Source organism: Manis javanica, chromosome 6, assembly GCF_040802235.1.
Source record: "Manis javanica isolate MJ-LG chromosome 6, MJ_LKY, whole genome shotgun sequence".
NCBI classification, from domain to species: Eukaryota; Metazoa; Chordata; class Mammalia; order Pholidota; family Manidae; genus Manis; species Manis javanica.
Window position 1 is genome coordinate 130,060,414 of NC_133161.1, and position 24,204 is coordinate 130,084,617.

General features: G+C 43.5%; 1 protein-coding gene across 1 annotated transcript in view; it reads right to left on the reverse strand.

Moving 5' to 3' along the window:
• Positions 1-471: 471 nt before the first annotated feature.
• LOC118969721 (uncharacterized) overlaps positions 472-24,204 on the reverse strand; it is a 76,353-nt gene continuing 52,620 nt past the window's right edge. Inside the window, exons 4-5 of the mRNA XM_073240024.1 lie at positions 17,025-17,124; positions 472-761 (exon numbers count right to left, since the gene is read on the reverse strand). Of these exons, the coding sequence (XP_073096125.1) occupies positions 641-761; positions 17,025-17,124 (221 nt within the window). The 3' untranslated portion in view covers positions 472-640. The remainder of the gene's footprint in view (positions 762-17,024; positions 17,125-24,204) is intronic.

Sequence of the window (24,204 nt, forward strand, 5' to 3'; positions counted from 1 at the left end):
TTTCCTTTATAAATCCGCTCAGTTGAGCAGTTTCACCCTTCTTTCCCACTCTCTGTGCTGCTGCAGTAATTCAGAGCCCAGACTATGGGATTTTCTCAGTTTAGCCCCACAGCCCCACTAAATCCGGAATGCTGAGGTTAGAGGAAACTACATCCACCCTAGACTTGGGCACACGGTTTTTTCCTGTTTTTGGCAACACTGCACACACTTTGTGGCTTCTCAACTAATGGTATGAAGTACTGTTTGCCCAAAACAGCCACTCTCACATTAAAGTCTGCGGAGTGTCAATTAGCTATAGATGACACTCACGTGGATCTTTAACAATCCTCAAAAAGATAAATTATGATTTGTTCTCTAAAATGGAAGCTTCTACTAAGTCACAAATATTGCATACTGGTGTTTTAAATAGCACAGCTTTATAACATAAGAATGTGTTAAAGTTCTAAAGATGACAATTTGAAGCAGAAGAGATTTATTTCAAAAGGTTTGGGATTTGATCTTTTATTTTTAAAAAGGAGTTAAAATAGAGAATATTTAAAAAAAATGAAACATGACTTTGAGTACCAGCCGACAGGGCTGTCACTCACACTCCTCACTGCAGGCCCTCCCGCCTGCCCAGGTTGCTGCCCTGCACAGAGGGCTACAGCTTCTGAATCAGCACGGCTGACACACCACCTCCTCCATTGCAAATACTGGCAAGACCATATTCTTCTTGCTTCAGAGGATGAGCCCCATGAATAACAATCCTGGCTCCAGACATCCTAGGATTAAGAAAACATTCTGGTTCTTTAATAAATTACAGATTTATAATTAACCAAACTGAAGGGTCCCCAGCAGTAAGATGGCAAACTTCCGGCTTCTCTTCGGGGGTCCTCAGTTCCCGCCGGCGCCACCTGAAGCCCAATCACCTCTTGCCCCCCTCCCAATCCCAGCACCTAGCCAACAGCCACCAGCCCCGTAGAAGTGACACCTCAATCAATTCATGCCCCTTCCTATATAACCCAGCACCTTTCCCTAATAAAGCGGAACTCTCCGGTGAATTGCTGCTATGTGTCGCTCCTTTCCTTTCATTGGTGCCGAAACCCGGGAGACGGGACACCCCAACTGGGCCCCGTCTTCCCCCCGACACCAGCAGCAGCTTGCCCTCGTCCTCTTTTTCCGGCGCTGGCTCATCACACTCACCACTCCTCTCTGGCCTTTAGGTAAGTTTTCCCCCTGGAGTGGGCCACTCTTCCCCGAGCTATCGCAGTGCCATTGACCATGATCGTCCGGCAAGGCCCTGACGCTTTGGGATGAGGAGGGAACTCTCCCCGCCTCAGGCCTTCATGGCTGCAGCGGACCCTCAGGCCCCTCCTCCGGCAGCCATAAATCCCCACCTCAGGCCTTCACGGCTGCGGCGGACCCTCAGGCCCCTCCCCAAACAGCCATAAATCCCCGCCTCAAGCCTTTACGGCTGCGGCGGACACTCAGTCCCCTCCTCCAACAGTCATAAATCCCCGCCTCAGGCCTTCACGGCTGCGGCCGACTCTCAGGCACCCCCCTCCAACAGCCATAAACGAGGTGACTCCTTTGTGGATGACAACGCTCCCTTTTCCCCCCCTCCTCCTCCTTCTGCTCCGTCCGCTGAACACGCCTAGCGCTAGGTACCTCGTGACTCCGGCACTCTGCCTTCTTAGGGAAGTCTGGGTGATGACCCACACTTCCCAAGAAATTCTGACTCGTACACGAGTTTCCGCAGACCACCAAGGATCATCGGGGACGCCCTTTGTCTCCTTGTGGTCTGCTTCCAGTCCGAGGATCTCCGTTCGTCTTCCCCTGTTTGTCTCCTTCTCTGTCCTTTAGCCATGGGAGCCTCCTCATCCCTCCCTGAAAGTTCACCTCTTGAATGCCTGCTTAAGCATCTGGCTACCCTCTCCCTGATGCCTGATATAAAACCAAAACTTCTCCGTAAATATTGCTCCCAAGATTGGCCGACATACCCCCTAGACAATAACAACCAATGACCCGCAGGGGGAACTCTTGATCCTAACATCACTCGCGATCTGTTTAACTATTGCCAGCGCCTGAAAAAATGGAAGGAGATTCCCTATATGGAAGCTTTCCACCTCCTCCTCCCCCCTTCCGCCCCCTCCCAAGTTCTCCTAGCCTGCAAGCCGCTGCCCCCGCAGAAGCCTCCCATTCACTCCCTTCCCCTTCTTCTCCTACAACAGCCCTTCTCCCTTCCTCCCCAACCATCTCCTCCCCCATCTCACCTCCTCCACCTTCATTCCCTGCAGATTAAGCCTGTGCCTTTCAGCCCCCCTTTAACTAGGTCCCAGGGGCCTCCTCCGTCTTTGCCCTCATCACCTGTTTCTCCCCTGTTAGGGACCGCCTTTGTCTTCTCACATGTTTGTAGAGAGAATGGGAAAGCACCTCCCCCCATGTCTGAACGCAGCATGGGAAAGCACAAGCTAGAGAACAACCGGTGCAGTCCTTCGAAGTTATCTGTCCACAAAAACATATCTTGCCAAGACTCCTCACTCTGAAAATAGGGAGACCTTGAAGATGTGTAGAAACACCGCCCCTGCTTCTAGCTATGCCCTTCCCCCACTTGCCGATGTGGCAGGAATAGAAAACAACGCATTCCATAAGCAATTAACTGGAGCCCTGCTGTAGCTCAGTAGAGCATGGGACTCTTAACCTCAGAGTCATGAGTTCAAGCCCAACTAAAGCAGCAGAGGCAAGCAGCTGGGCTGCTAGCTGGCGACATGTGGGTCCGATTCTATCTTTCTTTATTTTCTTTGCCCCCCTTCTGCACTTCAGGACCTGCTCGACTAGGCACGGCTAGACCGCGTCACTCCCCCACAGACTGAGCCAGAACCCTTCAGTCCCCCTCAGACTCAGTCCCGAGAGCCTCCCAAAATTATCGCCCCCCTCCGGGAGGTAGCAGGATTCGAAGGCATCGTGCGCATTCACGTCCCTTTCTCCTTAAGAGATTTAGCCCAACTAGAGAAATGCCTAAGTTCCTTTTCCACTGATCCCATGACATACATCAGGGAGTTTCAATAGACCCTCCAGTCTTACAGCCTCACACATCATGACATTTTCATGCTCCTGGCCAATACTCTCCTCCCTGAAGAGCGTACACGAGTTTAGGACTCCGCCCAAATGCAGGCTACTGAAACCCACAGGACTGACCCCACCTATCCCCCTGGCCCCACTGCTGTCCCCGAACAAGACCCACACTGAGATTATAACACCGCCATGAGTCTCCGCTCTCGAGATATTTTTGCCTCCTGCTTAATAGCAGGTCTGAAAAAGGCAGCTTGTAAAGTAGTCAATTTTCAAAAGCTCCAAGACATAATTCAAAAGAGAGACGAAATCCCCTCTGAGGTCTTAGACAGACTCACTCAAGCCCTATTACAGTATACCAGCCTGGACCCAGAAACACCTGAAGGAAGACAAGTCCTTATGACATACTTCCTAGCTCAAAGCTACCCCGACATTAAAGCTAAACTCAAAATGTTAGAACAGGGCCCCGCTACCCCACAGACTGAGATCCTAACAGTGGCCTTTAAAGTCTTCCATAAGCGGGAGGAGGAGAAAGAACGCCGTAAACAAAAGGCTGATCAGGCCAATTTCCAGATGTTGGCCCAGCTGATAAAACCACAACCTGGGCGCCCCTCTACAAACAAGACCCCCCAGGAACTTGTTTCAAGTGTGGAAAAGAGGGACATTGGTCAAGGGCGTGCCCCTCCCCCAGATCTACTACCACCCCATGCCCCAGATGCCACAAAAAGGGCCACTGGGGGTCTGATTGCCCAACCACCCGAAGGGGAGGCTGGACGAACAACCCCCATCCTAAGCCCGCCGTAGTGGGGCTGGCAGAAGAAGATTGATGGGGCCCGGGGGCTTCTCGCCCAACCATTTCCATCACCAAACAGGAGCCCAGGGTTACTTTAACAGTAGACGGTCACCCCATCTCCTTCCTCCTAGATACAGGAGCCACCTTCTCAGTCTTGTGAGAATACCGGGGCCCTACCACGCCAGCCATTACTCCTATAGTCAGAGTAGGAGGTAAACAGATTTTCCCATTAAACCCCCCACCCACCCTTTTATGCACAATCCAAGACAATCCCATACCTTTCTCCCACTCCTTCCTGGTTATGCCCCAGTGTCCCATCCCTTTACTAGGACGAGACATCCTTTCCCTCCTCCACGTTTCCATAACTATATCCACTCCCACAGCCCCCAGTACTCCCTTTCTGATGGCCCTCATAGCCGACGACCCCCCTCTACCCAATGAAAGCTCCGGTTCTGCCCTCATACACCCTGTAAATCCCAAAGTTTGGGACATTACAAGCCCCTCCGTGGCCCTATGTCCCCCTGCCTCTATCAAATTATGTGACCCCTCTCAGTATATCTGTCAGGCCCAATACCCCCTAACCACTTCAGCCCTCATAGGCCTCCTACCCATCATTCAAGCAGACCCACTCACTCCCCATTTAATACCCCCATATTAGCTGTTAAAAAAACCAACGGATCTTTCCGCCTTGTCCAAGACCTTCACCTCATCAACATAGCCATTGTCCCTATCCATCCCTTAGTTCCAAATCCATACAGCCTCAGCATCCCACTTCTCAGTCCTAGATCTCAAAGACATACCCCCATATTAGCTGTTAAAAAAACCAACGGATCTTGCCGCCTTGTACAAGACCTTCGCCTCATCAACATAGCCATTGTCCCTACCCATCCCTTAGTTCCAAATCCATACAGCCTCAGCATCCCACTTCTCAGTCCTAGATCTCAAAGACCCATTTTTCTATCCCTCTAGACCCCTGCTCCCAAGATTTTTTCATCTTCACCTGGACGGACCCATACACAAGACATTCTAAACAACTCACTTGGTCAGTTTTGCCACAAAGCTTCCGAGATAGTCCCCATATTTTTAGACAGGTCCTAGCTCAGGACCTCAAACAGTTTCATTATGATCACTCCAAGTCCACCTTATAATACATAGACAATCTTCTACTCTGCAGTCTCTCGTGGGAACAGTCTCAACTTGACACTGCCTCCCTACTTAACCTTCTAGCTTCCAGAAGTTACCGAGTATCCCCCGTCAAAGCTCAAATCTCTTCCCCTCCTGTCACTTACCTCAGATTCCTTCTATCTCAACAAAGAAAGTCCATTACCTTAGACAGAAAATAGCTCCTCTCTGACCTGCCCGTTCCCAAAACCAAGACAGAAATCCTTTCCTTTCTAAGCCTGGCTAGATATTTTAGAGCGTAGATCCCTAACTTCTCCCTGCTCCCTGTTGGCAAGACCCCTATACGACCTCAGCAAGAGCCCCCCCTAAAAAACCATTATCCTCCTCACCCCGACACTCCTTCATTAAGCTCTGTCAAGCCCTTGTGGAAGCCCCAGCTCTCCATCTTCCTGATTTGTCGAAGCCCTTCTCATTACACATTCATGAGAGGTCCAGTCAAGCTCTAAGAGTCCTAGGCCAATATTATGGCCCATCCTTTGCCCCAGTAGCTTATCTCTCCAAGCAATTAGACCCCACAGTTCGGGGATGAGCCCCCTGCCTACGAGCATTAGCCGCTAGACAGCTCTTGCAGAAAGAAGCTCATAAACTGACATTCAGGGCGCCCCTTACCATTCTGTCCCCACATCACTTAAAAGATCTCTTAACCTACAAAAGTTTACAGACTCTCCCTCCCTCCCTCCAGACTCCTGACCTTACTGTCCTCTTTCCTCCAAAACCCCGTTCACCCCCTTTGCCATCCATACCCGAATCATGACTTTTTCCTCCTTTACTGCTCTCTTGCTTTTTTTCCTCATTCCTATTGTCTTCCCCGCCATCCCAGCCTCCTTTGTATGGCGATTCAAAGTCAGACAGACTTACACACAGCATCAAACAAAAGTTACTGCCCTCATTGCCACACCAGACTGCCCTCTGAAAAGCTGCTCTGAGCCTTTATACCTCCATTTTCCTCCCTCCACCGAAGTGTTCACTAGCAGCTACCCTTATTCTCCCTACCTCTGCTTCCTCTATGACCAAAAACAAGCCTATTGCAGGTGATGGCCAGACACCTACGGGAGATGTCCCTACCGGTCTTGTGCAATTAACTACATGAGTAACTTCCAGTACCCACAGTATTACTCCTCCAACCGTTTCATGAAATATCCCAACGGCTCATTCTCCTTATCAATCCCAGATCCCTGGGACTCTCGATGAGCTGCCAGAGTCACAGCCTCAGTTTACTATGGGGGGGTCCTCGACCCCCACAGTACCCTTCATATCTCTCAAAAGTATGTTCCCTCTCATTCCCAGATCTCTCAAGTTGCATCAGATATCAGACATTCCGAAAAAGTCATTATCCAAACTCTTGACGGCGCCTCTTCATCTTCTTATCCCCGCCCCTCTTCCCATTTCTCCTACTCTTCATTACAGCTCATTCAGGACACCACCATCTTTCTCAACCACACCCTTAACACAGCCAATAGTTTCTTGTGCGCATCACTACAGTGCCCACTGCTGGCTGCCGTGCCCCTTAATATTTCCAACTACTCCTTCCATGCAGAAAGACAACCCCTCTGCCCCCTGGCAGACATACCCCTATGGGAACCAGAATAGCAGATATTCTCACCATCCACCACTGTGTAGGCCCAACTCCACCCCCCTCCAGCGCACTTCACTGCCTCTCTATCTACACCCCTACCTCCAGCTCTAAGACTTTTACACAACCGGGACACTTCTTTTGGTGTAATGGCAGCCTTTTCAACTCAGTGCCTCTCAACTCCGATACACCCTGCATTCTCGTCACCCTAATCCCACAGTTTACACTTTACAGCATGGCAGAATTCCTTGAGCTCCAACCTCCCTTGCCCTCGCGCACAAAAAGAGCTACTTTCCTTCCCATCATGGTTGGTATCTCTTTGATCACCTCAGCCATTGGGGCAGGGTTTTTGGGAGAAGCCTTGGGTCACTCTCTATAGGCAGTTAGAGATCTCAACGCCAAACTTGAGGGAGCCCTGACATCCACTGCCGATTCCCTAGCCTCTCTCCAAAGACAGGTCACTTCGCTAAAGTCACCCTTCAAAACCGGCGGGCCCTAGATCTGCTTACAGCCGAGAAGGGCGGCACCTGCGTCTTCCTCTGGGAAGAGTGCTGCTATTCCAGCATTGTAGAAACTAACATCACCAAACTCACTGACCTTGCCTCCAGCCTCCACTCTGCTTCCAATTCCAACCCATTCTCGTCAATACTAACAAACCCCCTCCTCACCTGGCTCTGGCCCATTGCAGGCCCCATAATACTCATTCTTCTCGCCTGTCTCTTCTTACCCTGTATAATAAAGTTCATCAAATCCCAAGTCAGAAAAATCTCTAATCAAGCTTTCAACCAGCTTTTACTCAGGAACTACCAGCTTCTGGCCACAGAAGATCCCTCACCCTCACGTGACCTCCTCACCACATGCTGAGATGGACCCCTCTCTCCACTGGAAACTGTTCCTGGAAACAATGGCCGCAGACGCCTGGCTCCTGACACCCGTATCCTCTTGGCACCATTGGAATCAACAGGTCCTCAACCTATAGTTACAGGGAACCTTTATTGATTTCCAAACCTGAAGAAGTCCACATCTACTCGTCCTTACTGCGGAGAGTCCTATCAACCCTTTCCTCCCAATCCTCAAGCCCTCACTCCCTTCTCCGCCCCTGTTCAGCAGGAAGCAGCCAGAGAGAAAGCAACGTCCACAAACCCATAGAGGAGAAAGGGGGGAATGAAGGGTCCCCAGCAGTAAGATGGCAAACTTCCGGCTTCTCTTCGGGGTCCTCAGTTCCCGCCGGCGCCACCTGAAGCCCAATCACCTCTCGCCCCCCTCCCAATCCCAGCACCTAGCCAACAGCCACCAGCCCCGTAGAAGTGACACCTCTATCAATTCATGCCCCCTATATAACCCAGCACCTTTCCCTAATAAAGCGGAACTCTCCGGTGAATTGCTGCTGTGTGTCGCTCCTTTCCTTTCACAAACAATGTTTCTATCCCAAATTAACTTCTTCAAAAGTTTATTGGCTATTCTTGTAGCTGAGCTTAACTACTTCTCTTAAACATAAGACTTGTTTCAGGAATGGTTACAGCTCTTTTAAAAGAGCAAGCATAACCTTTAATCTAAAATTATCTTCTACCACATAAAACAGTATGTTTCAAGCAAAATATGTAACAGGTCTCTGTGTTCAGTGTTGGATCCTAAAAATACCTTATGAAGGACAGGTGGGAAGAAAAACTGTTAAACAAAGAGCAATACAAATTATCATAGACAATTTAAATTTAGATCGAAATGTATAGACAGCCATTAAAGAGATGTTTTTCATCATTTCACCTACCCAATTCGATGTTCCAGAGAAACAGCTCCTCCATTGATATTCACTTTTTGGGGATCAACCTCCAGCATTTTAATGTTTGCTAGTACGACCACACTAAAGGTTTCATTTACTTCCTACACTGTATCTTCTTCTTTCAATCCTGCATCCTTAAGAACCTAAATTTTTTAAAATTTAGATTATGTTGAAACAACTGTCAAAACTTTTTTTATTTTCCTGAAATTCTGCAATTTTGGTTTATATTACCCTTGGTGCCACATACATTTAAATGTGGAATTTCTTAAGTTTCCAGGAGCAATGGCCCTTTTATTTTCTGACTTGAATTTATCTTTTTGGATTGTATTGTAAAAATTTTGTTTGTTATTTTTTATTCTAGGAAGAGAGGGAAAACTCGATTTTCTTGACTATTCCACAGAGACCTGAAAAGAATATGTACTCTCTGTTTAAGTGAAGGTCTACTTTACTAATGATACATTGTTTAGTTCTAGATTCTTGATCTGTCAAATAAAAGCAGTGTATTTGTCTCCACTATTAGAGTGTTTTCTGTTTTTCACTGCTTCCCTATAGTTTTTGCTTTATAAACATTGCTATGGGATTATTTTGGGCACAGATATTCAGAACTATTGTATATTCATTGTAAATTATCTGTTCCAAATTTTCTATTTCATGATCTCTTGTTCTGGTAGTTCCTCAGCTATGCATGAAGGTATTTTGGTGCTACTGGTTATCCTTAGGCTATTATCTCACTAAACTACTGCTAATGTCCTTTTTCTTTAGAAATTTTTGTGTTGTGAGCGACAATAAAACTAACTTGATCCTATTCCTCCCCTTTCCTCTCTTCCTCCAGTGGGCCCAGCTTCTCAACTTGCACACTCAGCCTCCTCTGTCCCAAGCACAAGACAGCACGGTGCAGAAGTACAGCTGCTTCTCTGGCTCACAGTCTAGTCAGGGCCAGCATCTGGCTTCTACTTTCAGAAGCTGCGTAGTTCTTTTAGCCTCCTGAGATCTGCCACCTCTGGACATATCATTACTCCCTGTGTTTCTGATCCTTCTCTATCCTTATTCCCCAGTGATTTCTGCTTGCTTCTTTTTTTTTTTTTTTAAATAATCTGGGTGCTGCTCTCAGTAGTTCACTCTCAAGGTGAGATCCTTTCCTTCTGAAAGGAAGTATTTGCTGGAGTCTTTGGAGTTCCCTCGACCCCTACACCTCCTCATCACTGTCTCTTTTCCTAAAACCCCTTAGCAACTTCCCACAGAGACAGGCTGACAGTTGTTGCAGGATGTAGACTTTCCCCACCATCAGTAGGTTTTTCTGTACTTCAGTTTTACCTCAAGACCTGCTCCCAGCCATTCCCTTTCAGGATGGGACCTCTCCTACTAGTGAGTATCTGCTTTGAATTAGAGAACCAGGACTGTCGGCATTCCTTTTTTCCTCTGCCACACCATCTTCCCATTTTATGGTTGCCATCGCACAGGTGTGTGGGCTCAGCATCATACTTACTTACAAGCACTTCAGTTATGTAGTATTTATCTGCTCCACTGAAGATGTTATTTGTAGGTTGCTCCTTTAGTGTTTTTGTTTTGTTATGCTTGTTGCTCTAATTGTTTTCAGAAGTGGGAAGATTGGAAGCCAAGCTACCTCTATGCTTTGGCAAATGAACAACATTTAAAATCTAGAACTTGCTAATTTGATTAAGCAAACCCGAAGTTGGCATAATGGAGCACCGTCCTTCCCTTTGTTCTCACCTTAGGCACCGCATATGCAGGCGCAATCGGAAAATCAATAGGTTCTACAGCAGCATCAGCAAATGCTTCATAAAAAAAAAACCAAGTTGTTAAAATTTTTACAAGCACCCAAAGCTATATCCAACACTATTATAGTACACAAATAAATGTATTTGTTCCTTTCCTAAGATTCTACACTTTGTAAAATTACACCAATCATCTAAGCCATTGATTCTCACAGCTTAGGGGAAATGTGCACCCAGGGACACCAGCCTTACCTAGAGACATTTTTGGTTGTCACAACAGGTAAAATGCCACTTGTTGTGTGGTGTCTAGTGGGTCAAGGCCAAGGACACTGCTAACACCCTGCAATGCAGAGGGAAAAGCCCCCACAGCAAAGAACTGTTGCCAAATGTCCACAGTGCTGAGGTTAAAACCCATGGTCTAAACTAAGAATAAAACCAAGTTGCAAGGCTTCTTCTAAGGTAACAGAATGATACCTGTTTAACTCTTTATGAAAAAAGGAAAGCACATTTTACAGCTAAACAGAATAGGCTTAAGGAGACTGAGGGTATGCCAAGGCTTACACAGCTAATAAAAAATGCCAGAACATCTAGATTTCATACTTCTAGACTCCTAATCTCACATTCTGTTTATTCTACCTGTGGGCCACCTTTCCCCACAGTACCAGGGTAAAACATGGACCTTGTATTCTCCCACTTACCACACAGGACAGGAAAAGATTTTTAAAGCTGTACTCATATACAGCAAGCTATAAGGAAAATATTAAATATGTATTAGCTAAGTGCTGTCACAAGCTACAGTCTATAGGTAGAAATAGGCAACTTCAATATTGTGTATTATGTATTACTAACAAGGAAACTCAATTCAGGAAGAGCTTTCAGAGGTTTAGGAATAAACAAGTTCAAAACTTTCTACCTGCTATTCTTGCCAGGGGTGTAACACCCGAGCCTCCTGGCCGCATCTGAGGTCATGAGAACCGCAGCAGCTGCCCTGCCGTTCAGCATGCTGGCACTGGCCTGTTAACTGTGCCTGAAAGCACCAGTGGCATGAAGTCAAACATCCCTTCTCACTGAACTCATTTGGTTCAAATGAACAAATTCTTAACATACATTGCCTGGGTTGCCAGATACATAAATTACAAATATGGATGTAGGTAATTCCTGCCTTCAGGAAACATACACAGCTAACTATAGAACAACTAATACAAGAACACATTTTGTGTTGGTTTTTAGTAACAGTTCATTCAAAACCAGCTCAGGAGCCCATGCAGGATGGCACTAGGTCTTCAAAGATAAGGGCCAGTTCTTATTTTTTTCCCTAGGGTCTAACTCTTTGCTTATCCATAAAAAAGCAGAGATTGATTATATATTTTTTTCAAATCAATGTCAAAATCTTCTCTGTAATCACTTGAAATTGCAATGAATACTAAAAATCACTGAACATTTTAAACAATTTAATGGTATGTAAAGTATGTCAAATTATATTTCACCGAATACTAAAAAATCATTAAACTGTACAATTTAAACAGATGTCATGTGAATTGTGTCAAGTTCTTTAAAAATATCAGTGAAGACAGCTGCTAAAATTATAAAAGTATACTCTTGCAATACAAATTTTTATATGATGCTTAATAAAAACTCATCCATTCCTATAGTTGGTATTGAGAAATTCAATCAAGAAAGCGGGGGAAGAGTAATTTCAGATTGTTACTGCAACTGTATACAGTCAATTTTAAAAGCAGAACTGACCTTTTTTTCTCAAAGGATTTCAATACCATTAATTTAGAACTCTGTGATCCCAGTCATGCTAACATTCAATAACTATTTATTGAGGAACTGCTATGTGCCAGGCACTAGAAATACTACAGTGAACCCAGCTCTTGTATTAGTCCTCAAGAAGCTTACAGATATTTAATAAAACATGTAAATTTGATTTGCCTATCACAATAAACTTTCCAGATGAACTGCACATAATCATTCCACAATCTCTTTCCTAGGCTTTGTATATTGGAGGTGTTCACTGTTAAGCACTTTGAAATATACTATGGACAAATATTTGTTAATTTCACTGAGTGATATATTGAAAATGTTAAATAACATCTGGATGTTCTCTAGAATTACTTTTTTAAAATCCTTAGGCAATTCTAAGCCTAGATACTCTATACTGACTCCATTTCTTACACTTCATTTCTTAATACTAAACATTTTCTTTTTGGAAAACTGTCTTCAGCTTTGGAACTTTGCTAAAATCAACACGTTTATATTCTGCATCTTCTTTCACCACTGTATCCAGTTTACCTAAAGCAAAAGTCTTTTAAGTAACACCAGTCAAGACAACAATTATAGCCACTCAGTAAAAAACTGTTGTACAAGGTGCCTGGCAGTCTGTGCCTCCCTTTGTATGACTGCATATCTTAAACCATCCTGAGTAAATTCTACTCTACAATCTACCAACTGTAATCTCTGTCAGTGTCTTAAAGAATAATTTATTAGATAGCATAATGAAATTTAAATCTCCTATTGGGCCAAATCCCATTCACTTCTCTCTCTCCGCCTCCTTCTGTGATCACAGACCCCATTTCATGATCCCAGGGGCAGGCCTATGACCTAGGCTGGAGTATTCCACCACTCTGAGCACAGTAATCACTGCTAGAGTGGACATGCAACCTAAGCCAAGTTAATGAGTCTTCACTGTGGATTTATTCTGCTGGAGTTGGTGAAGATGTTTCTTTCCTCTTTGGCTGATAGCCCTATAGATGTGACTCTATAGATGGAGGTAGCAACTTAGAAAGGCTGAGAAAATAAAACACAAAGGCATGCAAGACTGAAAAGCCAAAAGAGTACATCCCAATAGTACTGAAAACCAAGTTTCAATCCCTGAAGTTCCCAGAGCTGACTAGTTGCTGCTCAGTATCCTTCAGTTCTGGGAGGGACCCCTCATAGCCTTCTAATAAATCCCTTTTTCACTTAAGCTAATGTCTTATTTGTCACTTATATAAGAAAGTGAGCAAGACATTGCTCAATTTAAAAATGATATGCTTAGTGAAATTTGCAATGGAGATGAAGTTTCATATTAAATCGGAATAAATTATTACCTGTGTCAACATTTCCCTTTATTAACCACATGCAGTAGTGTCAATGTCCTCAGCTGAAATGAACAAAGATAAACATGTTCTAATTTAAAACTCAAACATAAAAAAATATAGCAACATGTAAAGTCTACTAAAAAATTTAAGATTTTGGAACATTATCCCTCTACCTTTTACTGTCACTGTGACAGGAATAGCTTCATTTCCAAATTTTCCAGCTTCCCATGCTGCTTTACTTCTGGTGTAGGAGTTAATAGCATAAGTATCCTATTCATCTTGTGCAAGATTCAGCTTCTTTGAAGCAATCTCAGCACAGTTGCCCTGGTAAAAGTTAGAATATTTAAAAAACAAGTTCACTTTGCATAATGTAGCAGTTAAATTTAGTTTCCTAACATATACTTACTTCTGTACTAAATAACTTTTCACTCATGTCTCTTCTTCAAAGATTTAAATTAGCCCAGAAGTTGCTTTTCAAAGGCAAATAATTAAATAGTTAGGATATCCACTATTACAAGTCAGAAATGTCCTATTCCAGTTTGGGGCAATCTATTCAGAAATTGAGCCAAGTTGATACAATGACCACAGAAAAGTATTTTCCTAAAATGAATGGCTAAAGTCAGCATTTATAGAGCCCATCCTTCAGTTGGGTCCCCTAAATTACATGTATTTTAAAAATCAAACTATACTATATACTCGATGGCATTTTTCCATTAAAACACGATAATTACCATATGAATTTTATTGTAGACATACGTCAGCCCATCTTTTATGATCAAATCTTCAAGCTTCACCCCGCCATATGGTGTTGCCCCTCTGTTCATCACATAGGGGACATTGGACATGCTCTCCGTGCCACTTGCCACCATGACATCCTGCTCAGCAACACAAAGACCAACATCAATTCAAATAGCTGCAAACCCATCATACCCTTTACAGAGCTACGACCAGCAAGCATTCTACATATGACCTATGTTACACAGCGAACACAGGAAGAACCCTCTTAGCCCTGATGAAAGGAAATGCTCTAAAATGTGTAATAATTAAGATTTGAATCAGAAATAAGAATGCCAGGAATCCTTCATGTAAGACCATCTTCTGAAATTCTTCTAACCCTTCATTTCACTTACACTGCTAAAAACTTACTGTCTTCTAAAAGATTAGAAATAATCTCAGTTTGTGGGAATAATCCTTCTACATCCAAGATCTTCTTCATCAATTCTTCCTGGACAACTGTAATGATTTTCTACTTGGTCATCTGACATGCAGCTTCTTCTAACACCAGGTGTCATCTACAGTCACCTAAGTCATTCTGGCTAGAATGTAAGTCTGATCATTTCCCTCTTTAAAGGCCTCCTCAGCATAGTATATAAGGCCCTTTATGATCTTACTTCCCTCTCCCTTTCCAGCCTCATGCCTGGACCTGGACCTCATATGGAAACAAGTCATATGGAACTGCTGAAAGGTCTTCAAAGATATCACGTTCATTCACACAGACCTCTGCCCTTTTTGACCCATCCACCAGCATGCAAAATGCTTACAATAGCCTTTAAAACTAACCCTGACTACCTATTTCTATTCTTTCTTGGAAGTTTCCATTCCTCCTGTTGTGTTCTGCAGTTACTGTGTAATGCTTTTCTTAGTTACACTGTTACACTGTAATGTAGCTATATTTGTACAGTTGAAACTTCTCACTCAACTAAGCTCCACTGACACCAGAAACCTTGTCATATCTATTTTTGTATTATTGGTGCCCGGCATATACCCAAGTTTAATAAGTACTAATCAATTAACCTGTTATTACATAAGTCAACAAAAGACATTAATTTGCATCAGGGGCTAGTTTAAAACATTAATGTAAACTTAAGTTAAAATTAAGGCCAACTATTATTTTCTCACAGCCTTTAATCAGGAATAAAGACAAACAGAAGTTCTACCCACCCCCCCAAAAAACTATTTGAAATACAGAGATTTTCAATTAGTTCTCATCTAAGTTTTATTCAGTTATCCTGAAATACTGAATAGTTTCTGGGGATGATGGCAAGAATAAGTGACAGAAAATATGGTATCAATTATTCTTCAATGTGAAATAGACCGTTTCCTAAAATCATAGATTAAATATTCAAAATAAGGCAATTCCCAGTTTTCTTATGACTCAGATTAATTGTACACATGCACAAATGAATCAAATACTACTAACTGAAGGCATTTCAATGTAGTGCAAATAGCATTTCCTATGGAACCACAATAGCTTGAATGAGACAAAATGTCTGTCTATTCAGTTTTCAAACATCTAAATAATCTCATGACCACTTTTCACCACTGGTTTGACAAGAGTTTGATAACACCCAATGTCAGCATTATCTTGTGAATAGACAAACAAGTTCTCACAACCTTTGTGAAGTGTTTAACTGGCTTTAATGGGAAGCATTTGAAAATATCATTATTTTAAAATATGATTCAAATTTTCCTCAGGAATTTTTCTGAAAGACTTGTACACAATGAGATTAATGTTTTGCTCACCTATCTCCAGTGAATGTCACTAAGTAGGTCCTCAGCCTATAAGAGAAAGAACTGGGACTTGAAATTAGTTTGGCCCCAGACCTTGTGTTCCTAACCACTGCACTACTGCCTCAGTGGGACTGACTCAAGTAGCTACAAGTACACAGAGCTCATGCATAGGGGCACTCACTGCAGTATTATTTAAAATAGTAAAGAACTGGAGACAACCTAGATGTCCATTCAATAAGGACCCATAAAATATATTACAGCTGTTTGGTTCAATAGAATATTCTCTTATGTACTGACACAGAAAGCTCTCCAAGACACTAAGTGGGGCACAGAGTTTAAGCAACTTGCCCAAAACGCTCCTGGCTCTTAAGTGGCAGAATATGAAGAAAGTGGGAGATAAGCCAGAGACTGGGGTGAGAAGAAAGAAGACTTCTTACTCTTTTTATATTTTTCTATGCCATTTCAGTTTTTAGCATGTGCAGATCTTTTATAATAAAGTACCTGATACATTAGCCCAGGCATCACTTTTTCCTCTTTGGTTTGCCTGACAGACGGGAGCAAACAAGGGAGGAGCAGCTGAGCAGCGCGCACCTGTGATTCTCGCACATGGACGAGATCCGTCAAGACCTCACCGCTGAGCTTTAGCCTGGTGTGTTTATGCCGATAGGCTGGAATTCACCAGAAAGGGCAAGACACGTGTTCTCTGATTTCAGCCCGTAACTATGTTTATGGTTGTCTCGACCCCACTCCTCAGCTGAAAGAAGAAAGTCTGGGATCTGATAAACCATGAGTCTAGGTTTAGTCTAACACCACAGCATGTTTACTGAGCAGCCTGTCTTGCTTGACTGAGGTAAAAACAAGATCTAAATAAAATTAGCAAGACCAATGGAAAGCCTACACAATTTAACAAATGAACCCAAATACTCATCAATTCAGGGTTCAAACAATGGCCTGGTTCCCAGGGTCAGTACCTTTATTCTCATTTCAGATGAAAATCCTTCTTATTCTAGCATATACAAATTTTATTATGTTTTAAATCACCCAGAATCTTAGGGAAAGATTCCAAGTAAAGAGTCATCCAAAGACTAAAACATCTTGGCCAAAAACTACTTTTTAACGCAGGACACTGAAGGTGTCATTTTGACCTCTTTGTCAAAGGGAATTCACAAATCCAGACCCACTCCTGAGTATCTGAAACACAGCAACTGTACTTACGAGAAAAAATCTCACTTCTAAAGCATGACCTTAATTAGATTTTAATATCTTTTAATACTGTAAATTACTGTAGTTATAAAATGGAACAGGTGATTCATACCTGATGTCTGCACGTAAGACTCTTGAGAGGCCATCATAATGGCTTTCATTCCTGAGGCACAAACTTTGTTCAGTGGTGCATGGCGTAGAAATATGTAAGCCTAAAAACAATGCAAATAAGTCATACTTCAAAAAAATTCTTCAAACACAACTGTTGAATTAAAATTAATAAAATAGAGCATATTAACCTATAATCTGCAACACTCCTTCTGCCAATATGTCTATAAATGTTAGATTGCATTATCCATTTAATATTTTATTTAAGCTGAAATAGCCTCCACATTGCCATGTCAAACATTCTAAGTATAAAAGCAGAAAATGTATTCCTGGTACCTGCACCCAACACTGCCTGCCTTGTAGGGGCTTGTCCCTCACCTCCTTGTAGAACATTACCCATGTACACTTCCATCCCTCCTTTGTCTCCTTCCAGGACTCCATGTCCCCTCACCCTGGGGCCCCTGGAGGGGTCTCAATGCCTGTGGAGCTCCCAACCCCACCCCACATACAACAATGTCACGATTCACTAATACCATACCCTTGCATTTGATCAGCCCCAACCACAGACATGGCAGGGGGAGCCCCAGCTGCAACCTGCTGGCTCCCGGAAGCATGTATTTCAGAATTTCTAGACCCTGCTCAGTTCCAATAATCTGACCACTTTCCTCTTTCCATTGCGGTTAAGTTCCTCAAACCTACACTTATGGAGCTGCCCCTCCAGCTTCTATGGTAGTTGTCTTAGTCTGTTCAGGCTGCTGTAACAGCATATCTTGTGACTCGGTGGCTTGCAAATAACAGGAATCTTTTTCCTCACAGTGTGAAGTTTGAGGGTCCAAGATCAAGGTGCTTGCAGATCTGCTGTCTGGTGAGAGGCTGCTTCCTGCTTCCTGCTTCTCACACAGCACCTCCTGGCTTTTTCTCCTCCTTCCATGTATGCTTGCCTGCAGGTTGCCAGATGAAGTCAACATCTGCTTCCTGCAGGCAGAACTCCAAAACCCTCTCTTCAGCAGCCTCCTTGCTGGGGGTGAAGCTGCCATGGCTGGCATGGGTTTCAAGGTAAAGGTACAAGTGGGCCCAGGTCTTCACCTGAGCACCCAGGGCTGTGCAGCTGCCCTGGTCCCCATGTCTGTCCAATGGAGGTAATGTGTGCTGCTGGCTCCAGGCCCTTCCCCTGTGGGTCTCCTTCCTCGGCTCCTGGCCACACCAGTGGGAGGTTAATGTGACAGAGACAGGGCAGATGTGAACGTTTGTGTCCCTGCAATGAGGTAATATGGTCCCTCCATCTCTGACCTGTATGTGTTGTCTCATTTTTGGTATCAGTCACTTCTATGATGCCCGGGTTCTGGTTTGGGGAGTCGAAAATGAATTTCGCAAACAACCAAGGTAGGAGAACCAGGGAGAGGTTTTTATTGAGAGATACAGGGAGAGGACAGAGCTCCTGGCTCACACCAGGAGGGGACTAGAGAGCCCATTAATGGGTGTTGTCTAGGGGTTTTATAGGCAGTTGAGGATTTTAGGGAACCGGGTAAAGGCTTAGGGGTGTGGACTTGTTAAGTACTCCCAGAATATTTAGAGTTAACTTAAACTTCCTGTTCTGATTTCTCCCCGAGATATCAGAGTCTTGGTCTGGGAGCATATCAAACAAGGCCGCCTGCCCAGCCCTCAAGGTGGGCTGAGGTATTATTTGTGAGAGAGTAAGTTAAGAACCTTACTTCTTAACTTCCTGGGTGTTAAAATGCAATCTTATCTTCACGGTGGAATCCTTCCTGCCTTTTACTATATGTTGTTTATGGCTGGGCCTGCATGCTAAATTCGTTGCCCAGTTTGCAAATCACCTCATCAGGTCTGAAGGAGGAAAAACAGCACATAGGCCTGGGACTTTTATTACACATGATTACAAATGATTAGCATAATAAAAACATGTGCTACTCTTCTTTATCTGGGTAGTTTTAACTGATCTCACTGAAGAATGACTCTAGAGCTTAATGTTCAGTAGAGTTTGGTAGGGGGTCTCCTTGCATGTAGTTACATTGCTCTGACTGCAGATATCCTGCCTTGCTTTTTCCAGAGGCCCTCACCCTCCTCTGACTATACCCAGGGTCTCAGTCTCATCTACAAACAGCCTTGGTTTTGTTAGGCAGGAAAATAGATATGAGCAGAGTGGAAAGAGAAAAAGGCCATAAAGTCCACTAAAAAGACCCAAAATTAATCAATTAAAGCTCAAAAAGCCAGGAACAATTTGGCCTGGAATGTTTGAATATTACCCAGATAAAGGAGGGTACCCTCAGCATAGCCCATGTCTTTATTGTGTTTATCATGCAGGCCCAGCTTATTTTTTTAACTTTACCTATATGCTGTTTTTTCTCCTTCTGGCCCTAATTAAGTAGTTTGGTAACCTAGGCAACTAATTTAGCATGTGGGCCCAGCCATAATCAACACAGTAAAAGGCAGGAAGAGTTAAGTAATATTCTTAACTTGCTCTTTGGCAAACAGACAATAATTCAGCCCACCTTGGGGGCTGGGCAGGCAGTCTGTTTGACACCCTCCCAAACCAAGACACCGGTATCCTGGGGAGAAATTAGAATTAACAACACAAGGAACTTCTGACCTAAGGTATTCAAAGACCACTTAAGAAGTCTGCACCCCCAGCCCTTAGTCACAGTCCTAAAGAATCCTTAAAAGGGGGAACCCCCAACCTTTCAGGGCGTTCCTCTCTCTGGTGCGTATCCTTTTAATCTTTTCCCAAACTTTCAGGGGTGCCTCTTCTCTAGGGCAGCCAACACTCCCCTTTCTCCAAGTGTGCTTCTTTTGCCTTAAACTTCTCACTTAAACGCATTGTGTCTGCGCCTTTCCAGTAGTGTTTTATTACTTCGCTTTGTCATTCTAATCCTCCGAATTCTGGCTTTAACCTTCACTCCATCCTACCTCAGACAAGTAAGGAGGGGCTGCTGAGCGCTCAGACCTGGGCTTGCAAAATACCATCTCCTGGGGGACCAGGGACTGCAGCTCAGTCAAGCTCTTCAGTAACCTGCCTGTAAGTCTCCCACCTAGGAACGGTGACCCTGGCTTAAGGACTCAGCAGGGGTCGTGCCCCATGCTGAGTAGCTATTCAGTGAACTCCCATTCCCTAACACTCTTGCTTTAATGAATTCCTTCCTCACCTTGTCCTCTGACTTCCCTGTCACCAAACCAGACTCTCCCTGACAGTTTCCTTTATTTGGGAATGGTATTTAAAACTTACATGTGAGACTTACATGTGCTCAGAGGACACCACAGGAAATCTATCAAGTCTCCAACCTATGCATACACTTTTTTTAAGTAGGAAGTTTTCTATGTTGAGCTTTCTGTATACATAGTAAGATAAAGAAGAGTTTATACTAATGTCTCCAACCAGATCTATTATCACATGGGTATTGTCACATACTCTCCTGGCTTATCTGTAACTGTGAGGGGCTGAAGCAGTTTCAGACATAAAATAGGACACAAAGCTCTCTGTAAAGTTAGCCCCAGACCCTAGTCACATACCAACTTCTGAGAAACTAAAGGAAAAGATATAAATCCCATGAGAAACAGGATGTTCAACTAACTCCACACTATTTTTGCTTCTGTACATTGCCTTGAGACCAGCAGTATCACCCGTTTCTGCAGCAGGTGGGCAAAACAGGATGCTTAAGGCCTCCGAACATTAAACAAGGAATATAGCTTGCTGAATTTAGGCAAAGGCGGAAAAGTTGCAAAAACTAAGCAGGATGCGGTAAAAATGCTTAAAAGGCTATTTTAACAGGGGCTCGGGGCTGCACTTGAAGAGCTTGCTCCTTGGCAGACACAGGCCAGCTAAAATAAAGGCTCCCTTTTTATAATGTACTTTTCTGTGAGGACCTGTTTCCTTACTCCTGCTCCGGCCTGCCCGATCTAAGACCCACAACATAACCTCCCACTGCAGTACTGAGAAATCAGCCTCCCACCATCCGTAATTTATTTAATTCATTGATTGCTTTGTTCCAGATTACAGATACAGTAGTTTCAGCACAAAAGTCTCTTATGAACATGACAAAACACCCATTTCAGCTTTAGGACTCTTCAGTGTTTTCAGGAACTGGAGGTGAAGATGACATATACATTAAGTCATCTGAGTGACTAAATGTGTATTTCTTATGACTTGTTATACCACAACTGTACCTTTCTATGTAAGTGGCTGAAACCCAGTAATAAAAGACAGATGAACATGAGAAAACAAATTTAGTATCATTCATCTCTCTGGTTTATATGGAAGATTCTCAGTGAAATTTACTAAATTCCCCAAATGACCCAAACCATCACCATAAGTGCCACCTTCATCTAAAAACAGAAGAAAGGTGTTAGGTGACGGGCAGGCTAGTTAAGGGAAGTTTTCAGGCAAAGCACTGTAAAGAGGGTTCAGTTGTTTCGAGATCTAAGTCTTTGCCTTTGCCTGTGCTAAGAGTTTCTAGATTTAGTCATTCCCATCTTCATGTTTCAGAGGGGCAGACACCCTGTCATTTCATACAAAGGTCAATTTCTAGTGGGTTTTCCAAGCTTCTCTTGTGCTTGCAGTTTCTTAAACCACCTTAGAATAATCACTAACAAAGATGAATATTGTGGGGTGGCAAAATAGGCATCTCCTTCAGATCCTTAACTATGGAGAAGTTGCAGGACATTTGGTTCCATTACAGTCTGAATTTCCAAAATTTAGTGGTTCCCTGTATGGAACCTGGAACCCAACAGAGGTGACTTGCAAATCAGAGAGAAGATGGACTAGTCCACAAATAGCAAAGGGTGGTGCTGGGAGCTTTTACTCAGTATGGGAAGCCATGAAATAAATCCCTGGCATAAGCCATGTTCATTAATTAATTACAGATGATTCAGAGACTTCACTGTGAAAGGCAAATCTTTATAAGGCATTTTAAGATGAAATGTGTTACACCTTAATGGGGAAGGATTCCTTGAATCAGAAACAAAACAGCACATGTCCTGAAAGACTGTTAAACTGACAAATCAACTAAATATTAAAATCAAGAATGTTCAATGTAATGTTGTATTTGAAAGGAAAGGAGCGACACACAGCAGCAATTCACCGGAGAATTCCGCTTTATTAGGGAAAGGTGCTGGGTTATATAGGAAGGGGCATGAATTGATTGAGGTGTCACTTCTACGGGGCTGGTGGCTGTTGGCTAGGTGCTGGGATTGGGAGGGGAGAGAGAGGTGATTGGGCTTCAGGTGGCGCCGGCGGGAACTGAGGACCCCCGAAGAGAAGCCAGAAGTTTGCCATCTTACTGGTGGGGGCCCTTCAGTACTGATGCCAGGGTTCTTGTTTGCGGAGCCGAAGAATGAGCTTCACAAACAGTCAAGGTAGGAGAGCAAGGTATAGGCTTTCATTTAGAGATAAAGTGAAAGGACAGAGCTCCCGGCTCACGCCAGGAGGGGACAAGAGAGTCCATGCTGGTGCGTTGTCTAGGGGGTTTTACAGGCAGCTGAAGATTTTTCTAGAACATGAAAAAACTTAGGGGTGTGGACTTGTTAAGTGGTCCCTCAATATTTAGAATTAACACAAGTAACTTCCTCTGATATTTTCTCTCTGAGATACCAGCATCTTGGTCTGGGAGCATATGAAACAAGGCTACCTGCTCAGCCCCCAAGGTGGGCCGTGGTGTTGTTTGCTAAAGAGTAAGTTAAGAATTTCTAACGTCTTAACTTCTTTGGTATTAAAATGCAATCTTACCTTTAAGGTGGAATCCTTCCTGCCTTTTACTGTGTTGTTTATGCCTGGGCTTACTTGCTAAATTAGTTGCCCAGTTTGCAAAATCATTTAATCAGATCTGAAGGAGGAAAGACAGTACATAGGCCTGGGCCTTTTAGTATGCTAAAGAGAACCTTACACATGATTATAAATGGTTAACATAATAAAACATGTGCTACTCTTCTTTATCTGGGGAACATTAACCGATTTCACTGAAGAATGATTCTAGAGCTCAATGTTTAACGTAGAGTTTTAGCAGGGGGTTTCCTTGCATGTAGTTACATTGCTCTGACTGCAGATATCTCGCCCTGCCCCCTGCGGAGGCCCTCACCCTACACTGACTACATCCACGGTCCCTGTCTTAGTATGTTAAGTAAACTTAATCGAAATCAAGAACTTTTGCTTTATTGCAAAAGCAATAAACATAGTGAAAACAAGCCACGTGTTGCAAGAAGACAGTTCCAACAATTGGTAAAGGATTAGTATCCTGAGTATGTAAGGAATGCTAAGGGATCAATATGAAAAAGAGAAAAACCCGAATCAGACAATGGATACAGGTAAGAAAAAGTACTTTCCAAACCAGAGAAAAGGAACGACCCAACATCATGTTGAGACAGGGACAGTGGGTGTAATCAGAGTAGGGTGAAGGCCTCTGGAAAAAGACTGCTACAAAAACTCCATATTAAACAATTAAACAAAGACAGAGTCACATCAATTCTCTAAAGTAAAATACCAAACTAGGAATATAAGCATTCTTCAGTGAAAATTAGTTAAAACTAAAAAGCCAGGGGTAACTTAGCCTAGAATGTTTGAAAATCTCCCAGACAAGCAAATAACTCAGCACAGCCTATGTCTTGTTTGTATCAATTAAATCAAGTCATTGTAAAATTTACTTTAGCCTGCTAAAAAGCCCAGTTTATCTTTAACTTTACCCAGATGCTGCTTTTCCTCCTCCAGCCCTAATCAAGTCAATAACTCAGCTCACCTTGAAAGCAAAACAAGCAGCCTTGACTGAAAAACTACCAAACCAAGAAACTGCTACTCTGAGAAAGGATCAAAGTAATAAATTTCTTACATTAACTCTACAAAATAGTCTGGAAAACTGATAAGAAACTTAGTGTCTCTTTACACATTTAGAGATCATCTGGTGGATCTTCATCCCTAGCCCTTTGTCTCTCAACTGCCTATAAATCCCCTAGACAATGCACCACTATGGACTGACTCTCTTTGTACCCTCCTGCATGAGCCAGGAGCTCTATTTTCTCACTGTATCTCTAAATAGAAGCCTCTCCCTGGCACTCCACTCCTACCTTGACTGTTTGCTAAGTTCATTCTTCGACTCCGCAAACAAGAACCCTGGCATCAATGTGAATGGAAGTTCTTTACCATCAGTAATTACAGAAATGCAAATTAAGATAATTCAATTTCA